At 44.5% G+C, this 23,822-nt stretch overlaps 1 protein-coding gene across 6 annotated transcripts in view; it reads left to right on the plus strand.

The window, feature by feature from the left end:
- Nucleotides 1-23,822, plus strand: part of STN1 (STN1 subunit of CST complex) — a 64,669-nt gene that overhangs the window by 23,643 nt on the left and 17,204 nt on the right. For 4 of the 6 annotated variants that reach the window (XR_009212711.1, XR_009212712.1, XR_004252399.2 and 1 more), the window contains exons 8-10: nt 3,174-3,296; nt 6,264-6,336; nt 12,532-12,728. Coding sequence is in view for 3 of the 6 variants with exons in the window: in XM_032178482.2 (XP_032034373.1) it covers nt 3,174-3,296; nt 6,264-6,336; nt 12,532-12,689 (354 nt within the window). In the remaining 3 variants the exon portion in view is untranslated. Of the gene's footprint in view, nt 1-3,173; nt 3,297-6,263; nt 6,337-12,531; nt 12,832-16,452; nt 18,238-23,822 lie in introns of those variants that run through there. The other 2 variants (XM_032178509.2, XM_032178468.2) reach the window with 2 other exon arrangements.

Raw genomic sequence — 23,822 nt, forward strand, 5'->3', positions numbered from 1 at the left:
TGAGGACTAAAAGACTCCTCCATTCAAAATGATCTGTGGGGAACCTTTGGCATATCTTTTTGAAAATGCTTACAGCAGAAACTTGTGTCTGCCTAGTGCTATATGTTTAAAAAGAATCAAATATGGCACTATATTTGTTTTGTCTTTGGAAACTCTTTTTTCTATCAATTATGAATTAGTCCCTCACATTGCTTTGGTTGGGGAGGTCAGTGTGATTAAATTGAGTTCTGTTTAATAGATTCCTGGGAGACTAAAGGTGCTTTACAATGAGACTGAAACCCTAGATCCTTTGGCACTTTCTGTTGTCATACAGATGAAAGCTTAACAGAAAAAAATCATTGTGATGGTGTTATAGTTTAGAGGCAGAGAGAGAGCAGGCTTGAATGTTTCCTCCTTTTTTTCATAGTAGTCCTTCTTAGCAAATCCAGAAACATGATAAGCAAGGCCTGTAAAACCATTGTTTCTTTGACAGCTGGATGAATGTTGAGTTTGTTTGGGAATGAAGACTATATATATTTCAGGGATCCACCCAGTTCCTGACCTGAGACGAGGCGAGGCTTGGTAAGGCTCAGCACGTTTAGCTAGTCACTGTTTTTTTTGTTTGGTTGGTTTTTTTTGTCTGTGAGCAATTTCGGTTTCCTAAATCTGATGAGTCTGTCATTGCTCTTGAAAAAGACAAGACACAGATCCCAGTCCAGGAAAAGCTGCTGGCTGGAAGAGACGATTAGTGGCTTTACCCTTGAGACCATGGCCTTTATAACTAGGCCAGGGAAATACGTCCCAGGGTCAGCTGAGGCAAATGTTTTTGGAAAGGAAGCTTCAAGTATTGTTTAAATTTACAGAGAGCCGTTTCTGGTGAGTCCTTGCTCACAGCTGAAACTGTGTTTTTAATCTCCCAGGCCTAGCATTGTCACTTCCTGCTGCTTGATCTGACTGAAATCTGGGAGGAGGAACTAGGCTTTTTATATGGTTTGGGGATAACCAAGAGTCATTTTCAAAGACAGGAATAATCATGTAACAATTATCTCTAGTTAGTTTCCAATTTATTTCTATCTTGCTAAGAGATGGTAATAAACCTAACCTTTAGAATCCTTATGTTAAATTGACTAAAGAAGATAGATCTCCTTAGAATTATAAAGATTAAGTAGTTATGAAGGTTTGCAAAGGAGTCTATATTGCGCTGATGGTGCATCCCCTAAGAGCACTCATGTATGAAATTAAAAACAGTTTTGCCCTAACCTCGTGAATAAAAAGATGTGTGGCTGAGGATTGCTAGGTGTGGTGTTTATTCTAAACACACCCAGAGAGCTTTTCTGCCTGTGGGAGTTGTCAAATATTTCTCAGCCTTATTCTCTCTTCCGAATGGAAGCTGTCATAACCTGGAATGTTTGTCAGTTTTGGGGACCTAATAACGAGGTTCTCCAGCTTGTTCTTTTAAGGAAAAACTTAGACTGTTAATTCAATTAGAGTGTTAGGCTGTTATCGTTAGCCCAGGAGAACACATTTGTGAAACATCACCAGGATCTATTAGAGTAACAAAAAGCCTGTTTGGGAGGCCTCTTCTAGAAAGAGAAGGTTACCTTGGGATGGACATGTGAACACTTGAGACCCTGTGGAGGCTCTTTCCTCTCCCCTTGAGGAAATGTCATTAGCAAATCTCAGCCACTCTTTTTCAGCACCTCTGGGTGCTGCCCCACATAGCCTTTGTAAGTACCTTTCAATAGAGGTAGGACTTGGCCTTCAAATGCTTTTCTGGAAGCTTTGCCACATTTGTTTGGAACTCTGATCTTTTCAATATCTTGACAAATTTCTGTCACATTGAAAATGAATCTGTAGGCCAGGCGTAGGCCAGGCGCAGTGGCTCACACCTGTAATCCCAGCACTTTGGGAGGCCGAGGCGGGTGGATCACGAGGTCAGGAGATCGAAACCATCCTGGCTAACATGGTGAAACCCTGTCTCTACTAAAAATACAAAAAATTATCTGGGCATGGTGGCAGGCGCCTGTAGTCCCAGCTACTCGGGAGGCTAAGGCAGGAGAATGGCGTGAATCCAGGAGGCGGAGCTTGCAGTGAGCTGAGATGGCGCCACTGCACTCCAGCCTGGGCGACAGAGTGAGACTCTGTCTCAAAAAAAAAAAGAAGGATCTGTACTTTGAAGAGCAATTGTTGTTCGCCATTTTCTTTGTTTTAGGAAGGAATGGAAAATCCCCAATGGAATAATAAGAAGAATACACACTCTCTAATGTGTATTTGTTTCCATTCGTCTCACAGATACTTTATCAGTCATCTAACATGTGCTAGGGAGGAGGTGGCCAAGATGAAACAAAGTCCCTAACTCAAGAAGCATCCCATCTGGTCAGGCATGGGGGGACATAGCTGATAGCCTAGCTTCCTCGGGGATAAGAAGCGGGATGACCTGGATGACCCTCCCCAGGCAAACCTGTCTCCAGAGAAGGGAAGAAACACTGAAAGTGAGGGGGAGAGCTGACAGCAGCAGAGGTCCCTTCTAGGTGGGAACTGTGCTTCACCAGGACTGCTGTCTACCTTCAGCCTTGTGGACTCCCCTTGGTGGATCTCTGCACAGCCTCTGTTGTCCTCCATTTAAAATAATGAGGCTATTTAATACTTCATGCTGGAATCTCCAAATTATTCCAACATACATAAAATTCTTTGAAGTCCCTAGGAAGAGGTTGTATACAGCCTCAATTTTAATGTAAAAGGGGGCTAATATATATATATATATATGGGGGGGCTAATATATATATATATACACATATATATATACATGTATATATATATATATATACACACATATATATATATATATATATATACAGTGTTTTGGTTTTGTATAAAAAATAAGTCAAAGATTGTCCAACAGTGAGGGTAGCTTTTTTTATTCTGCACTATAGAGTGTTGAGTTCATTAAAAAAAAAAAAAAAAAAAATCACAACTAAGGTATGGAACAGTTATGAAAGGTGACCTGCCAGGGCACACTTCTTAGTCCTCCTTAAATACCATCCTGCTGGGCCAGTACATACCAGGATCTTTTTGACTCAGCAGTTAAAAGGCCTGTTGGACAAATTCGTGAACCAGTTGGTCTAGGAGTTGTTCTCAGGTGCCGTAAGGTGAGACTTATTTCTTTTCTTTTTTTCTTTTTCCTCTCTACACAGGTGAATTTTAAGAAGGACACCACTTCCAAGGCAATTCATAGTATATTTAAGAATGCTATACAACTGCTGCAGGAAAAAGGACTTGTTTTCCAGAAAGATGATGGTTTCGATAACCTATACTATGTAAGACACTTGCAACTTAACTTTTTTCCTTCGTAGCTTCAATTACAAATGTATTTATTACTTACGAATAACCACTTGATTATTCTTAAAAATCATTAAGGAGGTACATAAAATCAGAAGTGAAAGTTGGCCCTTCTCCTTCCCCAAGGTATCTCTTTTAATAATACAGTTGACCCATGAACCACACAAGTTTGAACTGCCTGGGTCTACTTATATGCAGACTTTTTCAACCAAACGCAGATGGAAAGTACAGTATTTGCAGATTTGAAACCCACGTATAAGGAGGGCTAACTTTTTGTACATAAAGGTTTCACAGAGCCAACTTTAGGACTTGAGTGTGTGTGGATTTTGGTATACCTGAGGGTCCTGGAACTGATCCACTGAGTATACCGAGAGACAACTGTATATCCTTCTAGACATTTATCTGTACATTTACAAATGCATACATATACAAATGTGCTCCTATGGCTTTTTAATTGTTTCAAATCCCTGACTTATGCAAGAGCCTTTTTGCTTTATGAAAAATGTGATCATCTTCTAAATCAACATTTCTCAATCTGAACACTATTTGGGCTAGGTGATTGATTGTCATGGGAGCTATCCTGTGCTTTGCAGGATATTTAGCAGCATCCCTGACCTTCACCTACTAGAGACCAGGAGCAACACCCCAATTGTGACAACCAAAAATGTCCCTGGACATTGCCAGATGTCTCCTGGGACCACTGAGACTTGCTACTCTAAATAATGCTCTGTACCTTTTTTGGTACCAAGATAACACATCACAGGCACCTTTCCACATTAGTAGTTATAAATCTACCTCGTTCTTTTTAACATCCTCAGGGTATTCCATACTATGGGTACTTGTGTATTTTTTAGCCATTCCTTTTTGATGGATACTTAGGGTATTTCTAACTTTTGCTGTCACAAATAGTGTTGCTGTGGCTATTTTTGCACAGCTATGTTTGTGAACTCATGTCAGTATTTCTGTAAGATTGACTCTTAAAAGAAGAGCTGCTGGAGCAGAGTGCATAGCCATTTAAGCTTTTGGCTGACACAGTGTGATGGGCCTGCCTGAAGGCTGTACCAGTTGACTGCCAGCAGAAGTATGGGTGCTTGTTTGCCTCACTCTTTCAAGTTAAAAGTTCACCTTTTGCCGCATACCTTTAATATTGGAGGAGCTAAGCTGGAAACGGGCCTTCTCAGGACCACTGACATCAGTGGGTGTGGACTCCGTTATGTGCAGCTCTCCCAGAGACTGATCAAATTCTGTGGTATTCCAGAAGTCTCACTATTTACAGGCAAGATTCCTGGTGGGGAGCTTTTCTTAATAGGACATTTTCTGATATTGATTTACCCTAGTGACTCCCCACTTTAGAGAGATTTTAGAAATTACAATACCATTTAAATAACTTTTGAAACAGGTATCCCGGTCTACATAAGGGCGAGTGCCTCCCACACCGTCCCAGGTTGGGAGTCCTGGCATGGGAAGGCTGGGTGGGAGTTGGTTGCTTCCTGGAAGTTGGAGATGCTCATGGGGGCAGCTCACCTTGAGCCCCGCTCTGGGACACACATTTCCTCCCAGGCCTTTAGAGAGCAGCCCTTCCTGAGGAGCAGCAGTCCAGGGCAAGGCGTGGTGGGGCTGGGCACTTCCTCCTGTGAATCATTGTGATCAAGCACAAATAGATCTCTTGTCGCCATCTCTGACTTCACCCCTCCACTGCTTTGTAGTCACCTTTCTCCTGAAGCCCTACCTCAGGGAAATGGTTAAAATAAGTCAACACTTCTGTTTGCCTAGTGCTTTCCTAGGTTCAGCAGCTCTCACACATGACCTTATTTAATCTTTGTCATAACCTTGTAAGCTGAGAGAAGGCAGGTGTTCTCAGGATGCCCCCTCCAGTAAGGCAGGTCAGACAGGCATTCTTGGGCTATCTTTAAGGAAGAAGCTTACAGCTATTTGTTTGCATGCCTATTTTCTTTCTTCCTTTCTTCCTCTCTCTTTTTCTCTTTCTTTTTTTTCTCTCTTTTTTTGTTAGTAGATTCACTGTGGAACATGAAGGTGAAACCCGTTGTGTGCTGCTTCCCTCTTATCTGAGCTGGTTGAAAAAGACTAAGTTGGCCAGGCGTGGTGGCTCACGCCTGTAATCCCAGCACTTTGGGAGGCCGAGTCGGGTGATCCCTTGAGGTCAGGCATTCCAGACCAGCCTGGTCAACATGGTGAAACCCTCATCTCTACTAAAAATACAAAAATTAGCTGGACGTGGTGGTACACGCTTGTAATCCCAGCTTCTCGGGAGGCTGAGGCAGGAGAATAACTTGAACCTGGGAGGCGGAGGTTGCAGTGAGCTAAGATCATGCCACTGCACTCCAGCTTGGGCGATAAGAGTGATATTCCATCTCAAAAAAAAAAAAAATGGAAAAAGACAAAGACTAAGTTATGTCTGCCTTTGAGAGCAGAATGTGTTTCAGTGGGTAGGCTAGCTTTACTCTCATGCTAGCCTGTCCTTGCAGGGTTGTTTTTTTTTTTTTTTCTCCTTTTATTTTTCCTTGTGGTTGGGAGAAGCAAGAAAACTGATGCAACACAAGACAGGTGTCAGGGCCCAGAAGGAGTCATGGGGTGGAGATCAGAGCCCTTGATCACTGGGCCTCGCTCAAAACTATAATAACAAATAAGAGAAATGTATTATGAGTGTTGAAGAAGAAAGTTAGTTGCTCCTTAAAGGTATGCAATTCTAGCTTTTTTTTTTGTTTTAACCTCATTGCCCCAGTGAACCAACTCCCAAGGACGTGTCCTCTGGGCAGAACTGGTTTGACACTAGGCCAAGTATCAAACATCACATTAATGGTGTAGGGAAGATGATTATTATGTAATCTTTAGAAACTATCCTGAATACTAATTTGGAAGTCTGGATGACACAACTGCTGTGTTACCTAAGAACACTCTCTCTCTCAACTATTTTTCCTATTTAGGTAACCAGAGAAGACAAAGACCTGCACAGAAAGATCCACCGGATCATTCAGCAGGACTGCCAGAAACCAAATCGTAAGTGGTATAATGTACAATTGACGCCCTGGTGCCCTGGAAGGGGATACTGTCTCCTGGGGAGCACTGGATGGAGAGTCAGGAGACCCGGGACTTTTCCCAGTAGTGACTTGGAAAGGTGATAGTCAAAGTACCTGCCCTCCCTGAGCCTCCATCTCCTCTCTAAAGGAGTGTTAGGCTAGCACAGTTATTGTGACCTTGGCTGTACATAAGATTCAACCTTGGAGCTCTCTAAACAGTCAGAGCCCAGATTCTACCCTGGGGATTTTGTTTCCATAGAGGATGAGGTGGGGGCTAGACAGGGAATTCTGATACAGTGAGGTCACCACACTAGGACGTTTTGATGTCATTCTGCTTCTCATGTTCTCTCTGATTTGTGTTATTTCCTGTTTCATGCTTGCCCCTTTCCTTTGAACACAAACATGACATTTCCCTCTATTCTAACATCACAGCTTTTCAGTGTTGGAAGGGATGGTTCTAGACATGACAGTTTATGAACGGTGTAATTTGGTCATCTTGGAAACTGTTAAGTTGCAAAAGACATGGTTTAGAAAATAGTTTTGGTAGAGTTAGTTCAGCCTCTAGTGGTTAGACACTGAAACTGTAGCTACTCTGACAAGGAACAATACCATTTCCACACTAGTTAGAAAGAGAAGGAAGCATTAGTCTATCTTTAAATCCTATGTAAACTGACCGGTCTTAAAGGTGACTTTTCAAAGTCTAGCTTTTGCAAACACATACTATAATAAGAAGTGTCGGAAAGGTTTGTTAATGACCCCAGGTCCCTGATCTGCCAGTGAACTCCACCTCCAGTCCTTCGGCCCATACATCCCTGGGGCCTGGACCTGCGCCAGGTTGAGTCAGTGGGTGAAGCTGGGCCAGGTTTCCAGCGCCGGTGTTTATGGTGGTAGATAGCCCTAGTTAGCCTTTAAGAAACCATGAGGTCAGATCCCAGAGTGGTGTGACAGCAGCTCTTAAAATAAACTCAAAGCAATATATTATTTTAGTGTAAGTGAATGGACTTTGTTCACTTCATTCAGAACAATAAAAGCAAATATCCTTTAGTTGAGGGAAAAGCCCATCTGTCCACAAATGAAGGAGCTTTTGAGAGCAGTGCAATGTGGGATTCCTCAGCCAAGAAGGGATGAGAAGATGCTCCCAAGATAACATCGCTGCAGTCACCATATTCTCAGGCCTCCTGGCCAGGTTATTTTCATCTGCATTAGGAATAGAATGGATTGAACCCTAGGGCTAGTAAAGCACATGAAAAGAATTCACATTTCATTTGGACTTGGCTCTCTGAAGTGTCCTGAAAGTGGCAGGTTCAACATCTACATCTACCCACAGCTCATCAAATGGACAGGCCCTGCCACTCAGTCTGTGAATGGGAGCCTCTAAAAGCCACTAGCCAATCACCTGGCACTACTACACTCCCAGGAGCTGAATTCTGAAGCCTGAGTTACTGAGAATGCTGATAAAAGATGTTATAAGGACTGTTTTGGAACCTGCTGTGACCACCCCGCTTCATAATGTCATAACATAGCAATTCAGAATAGTAATGTACGCCCCTCATGAAAAGCCAAGCAGTGCAAAAATCCACACCAAAAAGCCAGACTCCCTCCCAGCACTGAGCCCCAGCTTCTGTGTTCCCCTCTCCAAAGGCAGTGGTTGTTATTAGTTACTTGCATATCCTGTTGGATATGTGTTTTCTATCAAGGATAAACTACACAGATATGCACTTACAAACATATTGTATTATTTATCCTTGATAGAAAACACAAGTGAAGTTTAGCCGACGATATACATTGTTCTACACCTTGTATTTTAGATCTAACATTGCCTTCTAGAGGTCAACAGTACACGTGAAAGTGCCTACGTCTTTTCATTAGCTGGACAGCTTGCTGTTATACGTATAGGTAAATATCCGACCCTCAATCTAACCATTCCTACTGGGCCTTTAGTTCCTTTCTAGCCTTTCATACAGAATATAGCCTGGAGTTTTTCCTTCTCAGGATGATTGGTAGAAGGACTTGAAGTCATTTCTGAGTGTCTCACAAAGGCTAACGCTTCAATGATGAAAGGACTGTGTACATCAAGCCTGTCTTAGCTCCCTGAAGGATTGATATTTGTTTTCTGAAGACGGGCAATGTGGTGGCATTGTGAGGAGCTGTGCTCTGGAGCCACCTTGCCTAGGTTTGAATCCCGGCTCTGCCACTTGCTAGCTGTGTAACGTTGGGCAAGTGCCTCGGGTTCTTTAAATGCAAAGTGGGGATAATAATAATACCTACATGATGGGTTTTTATAAGAAGTAAATGAATTGGCATTTAGAAAGTTAGAGGAGTACTCAGTGCTTAATTATGATCTGAAAAGTGTTAAATAAAAGTGAAGTTCTCTATCCTAATGGCACAAGTGGTAGCCCCTAATTCTGTAGCCTGGTGGCCTGAAGGCTCACCCTCTACTTGGTTTAATATTGATCTGGAAGGAAGCAGTTTCAGATAGAATCTGTATGTGGATTATTGCTGTATTATTGTTGGAATAAAGTTGACAAAATCTGGATTTTGGCTTTCAGTATGGGTACAACAATGGCAAATTATCCAAAAGAGCTCTATGTTGAACACGTGTTTTTATCTGTTTTTATTCTGAAAATATTCCAATTTATAAAAAAAAAATTAAAAGACTGGTACAATAAACACTGATATACCCTTCACCTAGACTGACTAAAAACTTCAGTTTGTATTTGCCAAGCATAGGGACATTCTCCTATTTTCTCACCAAATCATTTCACACCTAAGAAAATTAACATTTGATGAGTTCCAAAATGGCAGCCTTTCACTAAATGTTACTTTATACCGTTAGCTTTTCAAAAATCTCCCATGTACTTAGCTCAGGTTCGTTTTTTACTATCCCGGAGCTGGAGAGAACTGCTGCTTTTGGTAGAAACTGAGTACCATATAACACTACTCATACTGGAGGATTTTTTTTTTTAACTTACGACAAACTTTTTAAAAAGACTTAAAGAAGTTTAACTTTTTGTAGTTATAGTAGTAGGTTATATCTGAAATGTATCTTTATGTCATTTGGGTCTCTAGAACATCAGCCTTTGTGGTTTCTGGTGGAGGTATGATGGGGTATAGTATGAATCAGGCTGCATGTGAAAGTTCTTGGGAAAATAAAAGGCACAGTTATCACCACTCATAGCGATCCGTCATAAGATAACTATGTCTGCCAGGCAAACACATTTTAGAAAAGTCTGCTTCGGCTTGTGGGTTTGTTCCAGAAGAGTCGAATTATGTAATTGTACTAACCACTGGGGAGCTCCTTGCTGGCCTTTCCTACTTTTACTGTTTTCTAATAATTTCTCACCTAGAGAAGAATCTAAGGCCAGGCACAGTGGCTCACTCCCATAATCCCAATGCTTGGGAGGATTGCTTAGCCCAGGAGTTTGAGACCAGCCTAGGCAACATAGCAAGACCCTGTCTCTACAAAAAATAAAAATTAAAAATAGAGAGGAGTCTAAGTTCACATTACCCATGTGACTGGAGATCACTTTTGAACAGCCTCACCAGATAACCCTCAGCAGAACAGCCTTTCTGACTAAATAGTTGAAGGCCTCTGAGACAGTCAGCATCACTGCTTCGGGCCCCACGGATACCTGTAAGTCATCTTGAGCCCTGGGTCCAAGCATCCAGGCCTTGCAGAAACTAAAGGCTGAGCAGCACTAAATTCCTTGTGCTCCTCCCTACCGTGTGCAGGTCTGTGTGGTTGGAGCCCTTCACCCTCCATCATCAAACCTATCCTCGCTTGCTGGTCAGCTCTTCCTCCTTGAGAGGCTTTTCTTCTTTGGAAGGGATGAAGCTTCTATAGAGCAGGAACTAAGTTACATTCATCTTCTTGTATTATGGATATGATGAACCAAATCATAGTAGTTCCCCCCGGTCTCTCATCCACACAGCCACCCTGAGAAGGAGGTGGTTTTGTTCCCCGGAATGACTTTGTCCCAGTTGTAGAGACAGGGCTTGAATTCTGGTGTGGTGGACTCCAGTGGCAGCTCTCAGTCTTCCAAGCTCTACTTGCTCCTCCTTGCTCAGCACTGCACACATAGTAGGTGTTCAAGAAGTCTGTGGAGTGAATGTTGAAGAAACAGCCTGGAAGTATAGACGCCAGCAATCCCAGTCGGGAGGAGTAATGAGTGGACACAGCCACTAGAGGTCAGAATTTAGCAAATCTTTCTTAGCCCCAGGCGCAGTCTCTGAGCCTTAGGGTTGGAAAGGGCCTTGGAAGTGTTTTTTACCACAGCTGAGAGCACTCAGGCCTAGGGATGACTTGCCCAAAGCTACAGAAGTGCACCAAACCTTGAACCGTGCTTTGCCTTACACCGCAATACCTCTTCGAGCACCTTCCTGAAGCCTAAAGCATTTTTCATCTGAAAACAACTTTCAGTAACTGTGTGGAGCACCTTTTGTGTGCCAGATACTGGCTATACGGCAGAGAGAGACCACGCCTGGCCCTGCCATGGAGTTTTAAACTGTGACAACTGGAGAGGGTTTGCTTTTGGTAAAGAAGTTTGACTTTGACTCAAAGTTAGAAATACATTTTACATTATGACCCAATAAATTATATAATTCTAATGCATAAGATATATATGAAATAAAGTTTCATGAATTAATATGTATCCAAATTACAATGCAAGACATTCTGTAATGTTCTATTTCTGCTCTCTTTTAGTTTGGTAAGAAAAAGAATGCTGATCGCAACCTATAAAAATTGGTTTCATGATCCTCTAATAGGCACAACCCCCAGTTTGACTACTGCCAACCTAAAAGGAAGGAGCTGAGGCAAAATTAATACAAGTAGAGAGTTGATTTTGGCCAAGTTTCAGGATTGCAGCTGGGGAGCACAGATTCAGGTTTCACCGAATATACACTCTGATTAGCAGCAGTGATAGGTGGATTTTTTTTTCTTTTTCTTTTTCTTTTTTTTTGAGATGGAGTCTCACTCTGTCACCCAGGTTGGAGTACAATCTCAGCTCACTGCAACCTCTGCTTCCTGGGTTCAAGTGATTCTCCTGCCTCAGCTTCCCGAGTAGCTAGGATTACAGGTGCACGCCACCACACCTGGCTAATTTTTGTATTTTTAGTAGTGACGAGGTTTCACCATGTTGGCCAGGCTGGTCTCGAACTCCCAGCCTCAGGTGATCCGCCCACCTCGGCCTCCCAAAGTTCTGGGATTATAGGCGTGAGCCACTGCGCCTGGCCCATAAGTGGATTTTTAAAAGCCAAAAAGGAGGACAGGGAGTGGGCTGATACAAAGTTGTTTGTCAGGAATTCTCATTGGTTTATAGATAACATTGATTGGGGACTGGCTATACATTGTTAAGCCATAGGGTGTGGATTATAGTGTTCAATTTGTCATGATTAGGCTAATTTATAACTACTTGTGCCAATAGCAAGCAGTTTCCGAGGTGAATACGTAGGAGTAGGGCGTGATTGCCGTTTCATCGTCTTGTCTCTCTGGGCCTGATAATTAAAAGGACTTGCATTCTTCAGATAAAAGTTATTTTATTTTCTCATTACCAATGTTTAAGTCATTGATTTCAACTAGGAAAGAGGTTACTAACTCTGAATTTGTATTGTTGTCTACTAGATGGTCTTAGTTTGGGGCAGAGTGTAAGAGGTTATTAGGAATACAGCCATCACAGATAAGACTTTTGGAAGCCAGGAAGAGAGGAATGAGAGCAGGCCGAAGGTAGGAATCCCTTCTCACCAGGCAGCCGCATCAAATCAGGACTTAGGGGGAAGCATATGGTGGCTGCAGCAAACCAGCTCTGCTGTGAGTCTCTCTCGAGAGGGCTCCCCTCTGAGAAGCTAGAGGTTTGGCACTGAATAGGTTACACTTATACATGTAATTACCCCAGAGAAAAAAGTTTATCAAGCACTAAAAATCCAGTAGGTTATGGATAAAAAAATCTTTGATTGGGAATCCTTGAAGGTTGAAGTTCAGAGTCCCTGAGCAGTGGTTCCATGTCACCGTGGTGACATCAGGGGCCTGAGAACAGGTGTTTCTGTTTTGTTTTTGTGATCATGTAGGTCATGCATTTCTGACTTTAATGTGCATAAAGATCATCTGGGGATCTGGTCAGAATGCAGGTGGCCCGACAGTTGTGTCCACACTCAGCCACCTGCCTTTTTCCTGCAGACATGGAGAAGGGCTGTCACTTCCTGCACATCTTGGCCTGCGCTCGCCTGAGCATCCGCCCGGGTCTGAGTGAAGCTGTGCTGCAGCAAGTTCTGGAGCTCCTGGAGGACCAGAGTGACATTGTCAGCACAATGGAGCACTACTACACAGCGTTCTGAGCAGAGACACGCAGACCAGCTGAGGAGGACAAAGATAAGGTGACGTTCACCCCCAGGCTCTGACTTTCAGCATCATGCAGGGGCTTATCTGTCTGGAGGCAGTTACCTCATAATAAACTATAAAATATGGTCATCTTGGGAATGGGATTTGGCATAAATGTTGTTGGCTCCCTTCTGTCCACTGTGTCCTTGGAGTACAATGATTTTGATCTCAGCCATGACACAACAAGAAAACCCTCCCTGTTGACCTCCTGGCTGGACTGCACATTGCTCGCAGAGCAGAATGGGGAGGAAACAGTGTTGGCAGCTTAACTGGCGTGTGTGGTTGGAGTCTCTACCATGGCAAAGGGACACCATAGGGTAATGAACGTTCAGGAACTGAGGAGCATATGGCCTGATCACACAGTTCTAAGCTTTTCAAAACTTCAGGTTATCAGAGACCTTCCTATGGGCCTCTCTTGCTGGCTAAGAACTGGTTTAGGGGAGTAGTTCTCCCTGGATGAGTGTCACTTGCTTACAGTTTCTGTGGCTCAGTTACCAGCAGTGGGGTTGAGACCTGGGTTGATGCTCTTTACAGGCCTGCCCAGAGATAGGAATAAACAGGGATCCACAGCATGGCTATGTGTTTGTCATTTTCCTTTTATTTCCTTGGGAATCAAAAGATGTCCCAGTACATTTCCCTGCACTTACAGAGGTCCATGACTAAATACATTGTCCCTCGATGCCCCTGAAGATCACGGAGGCAGTCAGCCAATTGCCTGGCAGGCGATAGATGTTATTTTCAAGATTGCCGCTGAGTGTGCAGGATGTGCTGACACCATCCAGACAAAGACTCGGTATGTGCCCAGACAGGTGATGGAGTCATGCTTTTGCTCAGAATGACAAGGTAAAGGAAAAACATCTGAGCTATGTTGTAGGCCTGTTCTGACAGCAAAATGACAAATCTAGCCAGCAAAAATAAAGTGTGGAGAAAGATTTGGAGTTAATTACAATCATTTCACAGAAGGCACTGTCTTTGTCTGCCGCATTTGCTCTTGATGTAATAAGCTCTTCGTGGCTCAGCCGGAGATCCTTTAGGCCTGGAGAGTTGCTCCTCTCTCCGCGGAAACAGGACAGTCTTTATATGCAGAAGTCCGCTGCAGCTTGATATGTCAGGCTGAGAGCTAGGACCAGTAGATTGCCTCCTGTCATAGACTTGTGTGATGATGCAAACCTTTGCTGATTTCTAACAGTGATTATGTAGCGGCTGCCCTGCATCTTCTGTGTGTACAGAAGGGTCCCTAGAATAGAGTCTGCCTGGAATGATGTCCTGGGCCGTTCTTCCTTGAGGTCAGCAGCTGTTCCACGTTGAATGCGTCTGATTAGTGGGGCTGCCCAGGAAGGAGTCCAGAATCAGAAGGTAAAAGGGGCATACCCTTGCCTGTAGCAACTCTGCTCTTAGGGGTTTATCTCAAGGAGATGGCCACACAAGTGTGAAAGGATGATTGCACAAGATGTTCATTGCTGTATAATCTAGAATTCTATATTGGGGAAAATATCTATAGGAAAAAAGTTAATTACGGTTCCTGGCACAATGAAATACTATGCAGCCACAAAAAAAATGATGAAAGCAGACACACAGTGTTGCCATGGCACACTGTCCCCAGTAGATTTAGTGGGAAGTAGATAAGAGTTATAGATCTGTTTCTGTAGTATAACACCATTATCTACAGCTCCTTGTGTGTATGTATGTATCTGTAGAGAGAGTGTATATGTCTACATGGAGGTCTTTATAAATGTAGCACGTGTGTGTGTGTGTATATATATATATATATATATATACACACACACACACACACAGTCGACCACTGCCTTCTCCTGGAAGTACTTTCTGCATTTGGCTTTCAGGATACCGAGCTCTCTGGTTGCTCCTTCTCAGGTTCCTTTGTTCAGTGCTCTGCCTCCCTGAGAGCTCAGTCCCAGACCTCTTTTCTGTCTGGCTTGCTCCCTGGGGTGTCTCCAGCAGCCACATGGATTATACCATCTATATGCTGTCCAACTCCTCAATTTAAACCCAGAATGGGCCTCTTCCCTGAACTGCAGACCCCTATATTCAGTTTGCTACTGACATCTCCACTTAGGTCTCTAATGGACATCTCAAACTTCTTAGGCCCAAAGCCAGCCTCCCAGTTACTCCTGACCCCAGGCTTGCTCCTGATAGTGACATGAGGCAGCCAAATGCCTAGGCAGAGAGGGGTGGGTCCCAAATGACACCCCACATTCATGCAAAGAACAGCCTGAAGGCTAAAAGACCAGACTACTGGTCCTGGATGAAACCCGCCACCCAGAGTGGGAACTTCTGTTCCTGTTTGCCCACCCTTTCCCAATTGATTCTTTCTGAATAACGCCTTAACCAATTGAATGTTGCCTTTTCCAATAATACCTACAGCCTGCCCTTCCCCCATTCTGAGCCCATAAAAAGACCCGGACTCAGCCATATTAGGGGGACTTTCCCGCCTTTGGGTGGGGGGACCACCCCCACGTCCCCTCTCTGTTGAAAACTGTTTCATCACTCAATAAACTCCCAGCTTTGCTCACTCTTCCACCGTCAGCACATTCTCATTCTTCTTGGTTGCTGGGCAAGAACTCAACCAGTGTGGAAGCCATACTTGGCCCAGGCGGGTGAAGTGGGCGGGCCGTCTCTCGCAGCAGGCAGCATGGTCAAGCGAGGCCCAGGCGGGGCGTCACCAGCCAGAGGTCCCTGGCTTGCAAAGTGACTGAGAAAAAAATCCTGTGCCACTCCATTGGAAAAATGTCCCTGAATCAGGAAGAGGCAGCTCCATCCAGTTGCTCAAACCAAATCCATTGGCTTCTTTCTTTCCATCATACCTCACATCCAATCTGTCTGCAAGTTTTTTGGCTCTATCTTCAAAATATCTCCAGAATCCAACTGCTTCACCCTCCTTCCCGGCCTCCTCAGTCCTCCCTGCTTCCGCCCTGGCCCCTCTTGGACTGTTCACAGCACAGCAGCTGTTGCCACCCTGTTAACACTCCCACTGTCCTACAGCCTTTGGTCTTGCCCCAGGTAGGAGCCTGAGGCTGCACAGAGGTCAGCACGGCCCGGCTTGCCCTGCCCTCCCAGCCCTCCCAGCCCAGCCGCATGGGCCTTGCTGCACACGTGCCTCGGCATATTCCTGCCTTAGGGCCGGTGCTCCTGCTATTTCCTCTTCCCAGCTAACCATGTGAAGTGCCTCCCTCTGCCCTCTTTCCAGCCTTTACTTGAGTGTCACCTTCTCAGCGAGGCCTGCCCTCATTCCTCTTTCACTGTTTGTAACCCACCTCCCGTCCCTCTTCCCAGAACTCCCTTTCCTACTTCATTTTTCTTCACAGTACTTGATACTGCCTAACACACTCCATGGTTTCTTACTTGCCCTGTTTATTATTTTTCCCCAATAGACAGAATGTTCCATGATGGCAGAATTCTTTGTTTTTTTTCCTTCCATGTCCCCAGCACCTAGAACAGTGCCTGACACATCTCCTAAGCAATACGACCAATAAGTATGTGTCTGGCTGCCTTCCAGCTGCCAGTGTCTGCCTCTTTCCTAGGGGGAGTGGTTGGGGGGGTGCTTTCTCACACGTCTTAGTAGGCTGTGCAGGCAGGAAGTGCTCAGAAGTCACACCCCCAGGGAGCAGCCTCAGCCAACAGCACCTTGGGTATAAATGCCCCAGCTCCCTCACCCTCAGGTAAGCATTGCTGAGGCACACATTCCATACTCTCTTCCAGAGTTCCTCCGTGGGACTGAGCACCATCCATCCACTCACAGGAGCAGCTAACCTGATAACCACCAGCCTCACCCTCCCTGCCTTACTTCCCTGCTCCCCTTTACCACATGCTGACCTCCCAAATGCATTTCTTGCTTTCCAGTCTCTGTCTCAGGATTGGCTCCTGGATGAACACAAACTAACACTATGTTCACAAATATATTTGGGAAATGCTGGATGAATAATTATACACATCAGACAGATTACTAGAAATGCTCACCAAAGGGATGCACATGTTACCTCTGCATGGTGAGATCTCAGGTACTTTTTACCCAACATAGCTATCCTTTGGCATTTTTATAATTAGCAAGTGCTCACTCTTCCACTGTCAGTACATTCTCATTCTTCTTGGGCGCTGGACAAGAATTCAACTGATGTGTTGGCGGTTTGACACCGGCCTGGGCGGTCTCAAACTCCTGACTCCTTATATAATTTCTACAAAAATTATAAAGCTGTTTCCCACTCCCTACCCCACACTCATGTAACCTGAAGGATGAGTAAACCAAGAATGAGGTAGGCCTCTGTCTTCTACAGCAACATCAGAACTCTAAGAACATGAGGGACTCTTAGAAAACTCTCTGGAACTAACCACAGTTGGGTCACTGCTCATGTACTGAAGACCAGCCAGAGGGTTCCCCTGAAAAGGAGGGAAACTGAGCAAACATTCTCCAATTCTCTTAGTGTGCACGTTTCAGGAGGTGTGAACCCCACATGTAGCTTGTGTAGGCAAGAAGACAAATAGTGCTACTGTCTGGTCAAGGATTTGTTTGAAGAGCCATGATTATGCCCATATGGTAAGCTACCAGTGCTCCCCATCCCTGTAAGACACTTCTTTCTCATTATTTTCTCCTCTGATGGTGTGCCAGGACGCTGGCCGAGAGAAGCCAAGTGGAAAGAAGGCTGTTCAGTGACAAGGAACCTAAGACTTAGTGCCAAGGACTGAAACCAAGTAAACTTGTAATTTTCCGTGATGGAAACATCTACACTTTCTCATTAGTGGCCTCTACAGCAGTTGCCCCAAAGAAGTGTCTCATTGTTTTCTTACTACATTTATGTGAAGCGTACAGGCAAACTCAGAAAGACTGTGATAAGGCTCGCCAGAGATGCCGCACAGGTGCTGGGGGAAAAGCAGGACCATCCTGAAGGGAGATGGTGTCTGTGGACAAAGAACTCTGCAGTGGTTCTTATTTGCATGATTTCTGCTGGTGTAAATGTGAGCTCAAACTCCCACATAAGTGAGTTTTCATTGTAATCCAGAATTTTTTTAAATCACCCTACTTCTATTGAACTTGCACTATCATCTGTTCACCTCTACTGTATTTATTAAATAAATCTAAATAGGTAAATCACAGTACAGCAAAAGGTTCTGTGTTCCCCAGAATTCTAATCAAACTCCAAATTCCTGAAAAGGCTCTAGTCCTTTTCTGTATGTCACATTTAAATGATAAGTTTTCATTTTGTAACATAAAGAGGGATTTTGAAGACCACAGCACAGCCCTGGGGTTTTTGCATAGAGATAATAAACAGACGATCAGTTTTCAGACTGATTTGAGAAAATGTCAGTGTGAATTGGTGAAAAATCTGGGTTGGAAATAGTGCTGTTTTATTACTTCAGGTCTACCCAGTGGTCTTCATTAAACCTGAAATACCACGAAGGAACAGGTTTCTGCTCTTAGGAAATTTGCTTTAATAAGAATTAATTGTGTATCAGTTATTAGTATCATTTGATTATTATGTATTTACCATTTAATATTTAGGTGATGTAAAAGTACTTCAACGCAAGAGAATTGAAAACATGGCCACACAAACACTTGTAAGGAAATGTTCACAGCAGCATTATTCCTAATAACCAAAAAGTAGAAACAACCCAAATGTCCATCAGCCAATGGATGGATAAACAAAAGGTGGGCTATCCATACAATGCAATATTACTCAATGAAGTACTGATATATGCTAAAGCATGGTGAACCTTGAAGAAATTAAGTGCAAGAAGCTAGACACAAAAGGCCACATATTGTGTGATTCCATTTAAATGAAATGTCCAGAAAATAGGCACATACACAGAGAAGTAGATGAGGCCGGGTGCAGTGGCTCACACCTGTAATCCCACCACTTTCAGAGGCCGAGGTGGGCAGATCACCTGAAGTCAGGAGTTCAAGACCAACCTGGCCATGGCTAAACCCTGTATCAACTAAAAAGTACCAAAGTTAGCCAGGCGTGCTGGTGGGCACCTGTAATTCCACCTACTCGGGAGGCTAAGGCAGGGAGAATTGCTTGAACCCAGGAGGCAGAGGTTGCAGTGAGCCAAGATCATGCCACTGCACTCCAGCCTGGGTGACAAAGCGAGACTGTCTGAAAAAAAAAAAAAAAAAGTAGATGGTGTGGCCAGGCATGGGGAGGGTGGGGATTGGGTGGTACAGGGCTCCTTTTGGGGTTAATGGACATGTTCTGGAATTAGATAGTGTTGATGTGTGCACAACGCTGTGAACAGACTCAGAACTATGGGCTAGGTTGGGATTCCTCACATCATGGTGTCTGGGTTTCCAGGGTGGGCTTTCCAAGAGATAGCAAGAGCCACATGGAAGCCACATGGCCCTTTTTCTGTGGCCCCAGAAGCCACAGCCTCACTTCCATGGCCTTCTAATTGTTGAAGCTATCACAGTCCCATGCAGATTCGAGAGGAGAGGAATAAACCCCACCTCTTGATGGGGAGTAACGAGGTTCTAGAAGGTCACATAGGTCCGGGAATATTACCCTGGTCATGTTGGAAAATACAGTCTCTCACAGATATCTTTCAGCTTTTATATAAATACAGCATCATTCTGTAAAGAGCTAGTCTTAAAAATACCAAAAAAATACAAAGAAGGGGAAAGAATGGTCTACCACTTCCCAAATACTGTGTGTATGTATGTGTGTATATATGTATGTATATACATATATATCTCTCTCTATATGTGTGTGTGTATATATATATGTGTGTGTGTGGGTGTGTATATATATATTTTTAGGTGATGTATGTATACATACATATATATATATAGAGAGAGAGAGAGAGAGAGAGAGAGAGAGAGATGGAGTTTTACTCTTGTTGCCCAGGCTGGAGTACAGTGGTGTGATCTTGCCTCACCGCAACCTCCACCTCCTGGCTTCAAGCAATTCTCCTGCCTCAGCCTCCCGAGTAGCTGGGGTTTCAGGCATGTGCCACCATGCCTGGCTAATTTTGTATTTTCAGTAGAGATGGGGTTTCTCTATGTTGGTCAGGCTGGTCTCGAACTCCCGACCTCAGGTGATCGGCCCGCCTCAGCCTCCCAAAGTGCTGGGATTACAGGTGTGAGCCACTGCACCCGGCTTACTGTGTATATTTTTGAGATTATATGTATATTGTTAGGAAAATAACCATGTTAACAATATTTTTGTGTATCCTTCCAAAAAAAAGGTCAGCATTTTATATGCACTTCACATTTTTATTAATACTATATTTTGGAAGTCTTTTTTTCTTTTTCACTTTAGCATGCAAAATCAGCATCTTTTAAAATGGTGACATAATTCCATCGTATTGCTGTTCCATAATGCACTTAGCCAGGGCCCTATTGAAAAACATTTAATTGGTTTCCGATTTGTTGCTATTGCAACCAATTCTGCAGGAAACATTTTTCTTTTCTTGGTATATGTTTAAAGTATGTTTGTATGGTAAATTTCTAGCAATGGAACTGCCAGGAAAAGGGGCATGGGCATTTTAAAATTTGCCTAGGCACTAACAAATTACCCAGTAAAAAGACTGATCTATCAATGATTTATGAAGAGACTCCTATCAATGATTTATGCGTCTACTGTTTGCCCATGAGCTCACCCACACTTTGTATTATCAGTATTTTTAGTCCATGTCCATCTGATAGGTGAAAATGATTTCTGGTTTCTGTTTGCATTTATGTTTTTTTAGTATGAGTAGTATTGAGCATCTGTTCATCATGGGAGCCTTTAGATAAAGTTTTACCCTGGACAGTAGCCATTGCTTCCAGCAAGGGCTGCAGATGGCCAGGCACGTGTTCTAGCAGTGGTATCTACTGCGGAACCAGCCCAGAGCGCAGCTGCCAAGGTGCCAGTTAATACGCAGCTGGAATAAACATCCGGAAGAACTCAAAACTCAAAATTCCAAACCTGCCACTCCAAGTGCTTGGTCCCATGCCCACCCAAATATTAAAAATAATAATGTATTACAACACCGATGGTTTTATTTATTTTTCTTTTTTCTATATCACAAGTCATCAAGCAAAGAAAGGACAGCAATCTTTTTAAAACCAGCCACCATATTATTGACTCAGACCTCTCATAGACTAGATGCCATTTAGCTCTGGTTCAGTGACACTGTCCGCGGTCAGATTAATGTGAAAAACTAAGGATGTTTTTAAGAAAGTGCTAATTAAGTGGAGAAGGTAGTTTTAGTAATAGAAGTGGTCTTACAGCAGCTGCCATTGACTCAACATAGCTTAATTATCATCATAAGCTGAGGCTTCACTTTCATCATTTACTGGGTTTGGTACAGTTAATTGGGGCATTGGGCAACACAACACCATTTTTGATCATCTTCTTGGCTAGAAATTGCTCCCTCGGGGAGGAGGGCATTTATTTTTTATTCTGAGGACAATCCGTGATTGGAGGAAATAAAGCAGGGTGAGGACAGAATATCCTTCAGTTCTTCAGCTCTGCTTTAGAGCAAAGCAGCAGCAGGGTGCCTGAGCTCTGATGTGGGGCACAGGCATTTGTGACAAGGGCTGAATGTTACACTGTACTGAAATTGTGAATGATTATTCTAATATAAGTTAGGTGGCAGGATAATATATTGAGCTATTGGTGTGGGTTTTGTTTTTCCTGTATCTTACTTCTTCTTTCCAAGCTGGAAGCTGGCCTTGCCTCAGGGAGGTTTGGCTTGGGGGCTGAATTCAGAAGTTGTTTGCACAGACTCTCTGTTTTTTTTTTTTTTTTTTTTTTTGAGACAAGAGTCTCGCTCTGTCACCCAGGCTGAAGTGCAATGGTGCAATCTCGGCTCACTGCAACCCCCTCCTCCTGGGTTAAAGCGATTTTCCTGCCTCAGCCTCTGAGGTAGCTGGGATCACAGGCGTGTGCCACCACGCTCGGCTAATTTTTGTATTTTTAGTAGAGATGGGGTTTCGCCATATTGGCCAGGCTGGTCTTGAACTCCTGACCTCAGGTGATCCGCCCACCTCAGCCTCCCAAAGTGCTGGGATTATAGGCCTGAGCCACTGCGCCTGGCCTGACAATCTGTTTTATGTTTTCTGGAAGCCTGAAGCCTGGGGAAGGATTGATTGATGGCCCCCAGGCATCGCGGATGGGAATGTGCTCCCTGTGACAGTCCCGTGGCAGTTGCCAATGTGGCAGGACTTCTGTGGAGCGGTTTTGTGGTGTCTCTCAGAAGGTCAGAGCCTTAGCCTAGGCTTCTCAGCTTCACCAAGATTCCTGTGTGTCAGCTTGGAAAGGAAGCGGCCACAAGCCCTTCCCTGGAGGTGCATGCAGGCTGGAGCCCCGGGGATTTCCACAGCGGTCTTGGTCTCAGGAGAAGAGTGGGCCTGTCCCTGTTTTCCAGGTACCCTGTAACCTCCTGGATTTTCACATATTTCCAGGGAAGGGGAGCCTGCTCCATCCTGTTACTACAAATCTAATTTTCGTGCCAGGCTCGAGGGTGAGGGCATCAAGGCTGAGGTAACTTGAAATAAAGAAAAAAAGGGGCCAGGCGTGGTGGCTCATGCCTGTAATCCCAGCACTTTGGAAGGCCAAGGTGGGCGGATCACGAGGTCAAGAGATTGAGTCCATCCTGGCCAACGTGGTGAAACCCCATCTCTACTAAAAACACAAAAATTAGCTGGGCGTGGTGGCACCCGCCTGTAGTCCCAGCTACTCGGGAGGCTGAGGCAGGAGAATCGCTTGAACCCAAGGAGGCGGAGGTTGCAGTGAGCCACGATCGCGCTGCTGCACTCCAGCCTGGTGACAGAGCAATACTCTGTCTCAAAAAAATAAGAAAAAGAAAAAAAGGACTATGACAAGTCTCGCCCACCTGCGTTTTGGTAGTAAGATTCATACTGCACCACAATTAGAATAACATTCAAGGTGAACCTTAAGGTCGTGCTCCCCGTGGCCTTCCCTGCCAGAATGCTCTCGAGTGAGAGAGAAGGGGAGGATGTCACCGTACGGTTCCAGGGACACTGCCTATGGCGTTCCCTCAGGAGTGTGCTGCGACAGGAACCACCTGTCCTGAATCACTGCTGACACAGGATTGGACATCGCTGCCTCGAAGGATGGGGGAGAGATATGTAAGATCTTCCTGCGATTCCTCAGTGGGGTCCACCTCATCATGAATGACAATGCCACCTTGTTCCACAACCATGACACCTGTTGCCAGAGGGGAAGAGTGACCTGTGAACACAGGCCCTGTTCCTGCCAGGCTGTGTGGGAGCAAGCAGGGGACTCAGGAGAGTGAGCAAATAGAATCTATTCTAGGAGATTCCAAAACCACCTGAGCAATGAGTCTTCTCCCAACATGAAGAAGCTTGAACGCCTTACTCATCACAGTGGCTGGCCCAGCCCTGCCCTGCCCTGCCCAGCCCAGTGCCTCGGGAAGAATCAGCAAGCTCTGCCTGCGCCTGTGGTTTTGGTTCTGTCCCGCCTTGACTTGTCCTGGTGGAGGGCGAGACCTAGAAGCTCCACTCCTGGGAATGACAGCTGGCATGGAGGTACTGGTTTCAGCACTCTGCCACGGCTTAGGCCGTCAGCACGAGCAGATGCCCCATTAGGGTGGGACTGAGAACTGAGAACGGGGACTGTAATCTGCTATTTCTGTCCATTTGTTGTTGACCCAGGTAACCAGGAAATATGGGAAGCAGGCAGATTCTGGTTGTTTCCACAGGACTTGAGACTTAACCAGACAACTAACTCTCCTGAGTGTTCCCTCTTGGGTGGCCACGCCACAGTTCACCCCGTAGTCTGTGGTAGACTCAGCATTAGACACAGTGCTGGTGCTTAAGAAAAGTTTCCATGGACAGGCAGTGTGCTTACTGAGTGCCAACTGTGTGCAAGGCATCATCCCAGGTACCGAAGAGGATACCAGGACAAAGTTTCCTGTCTTCAGGGAACTGTCAGTCAAGTGGATCAAAAGACACATGCCTCTGTGATCTATAACCCAGTAGATCATAAGGCACATGCCTGTGTTTTGTTTGACCCTCAGGGGAACAAAAGTGTTTTTTGTTTGACCCTCAGGGTTTTAAAACTTTATTCCAACATTTAAAAATTGGCTACCACCTATATGGAAAAAAAGGCAGT

Source organism: Hylobates moloch, unplaced genomic scaffold, assembly GCF_009828535.3.
Source record: "Hylobates moloch isolate HMO894 unplaced genomic scaffold, HMol_V3 SCAFFOLD_3, whole genome shotgun sequence".
Classification (NCBI taxonomy): domain Eukaryota; kingdom Metazoa; phylum Chordata; class Mammalia; order Primates; family Hylobatidae; genus Hylobates; species Hylobates moloch.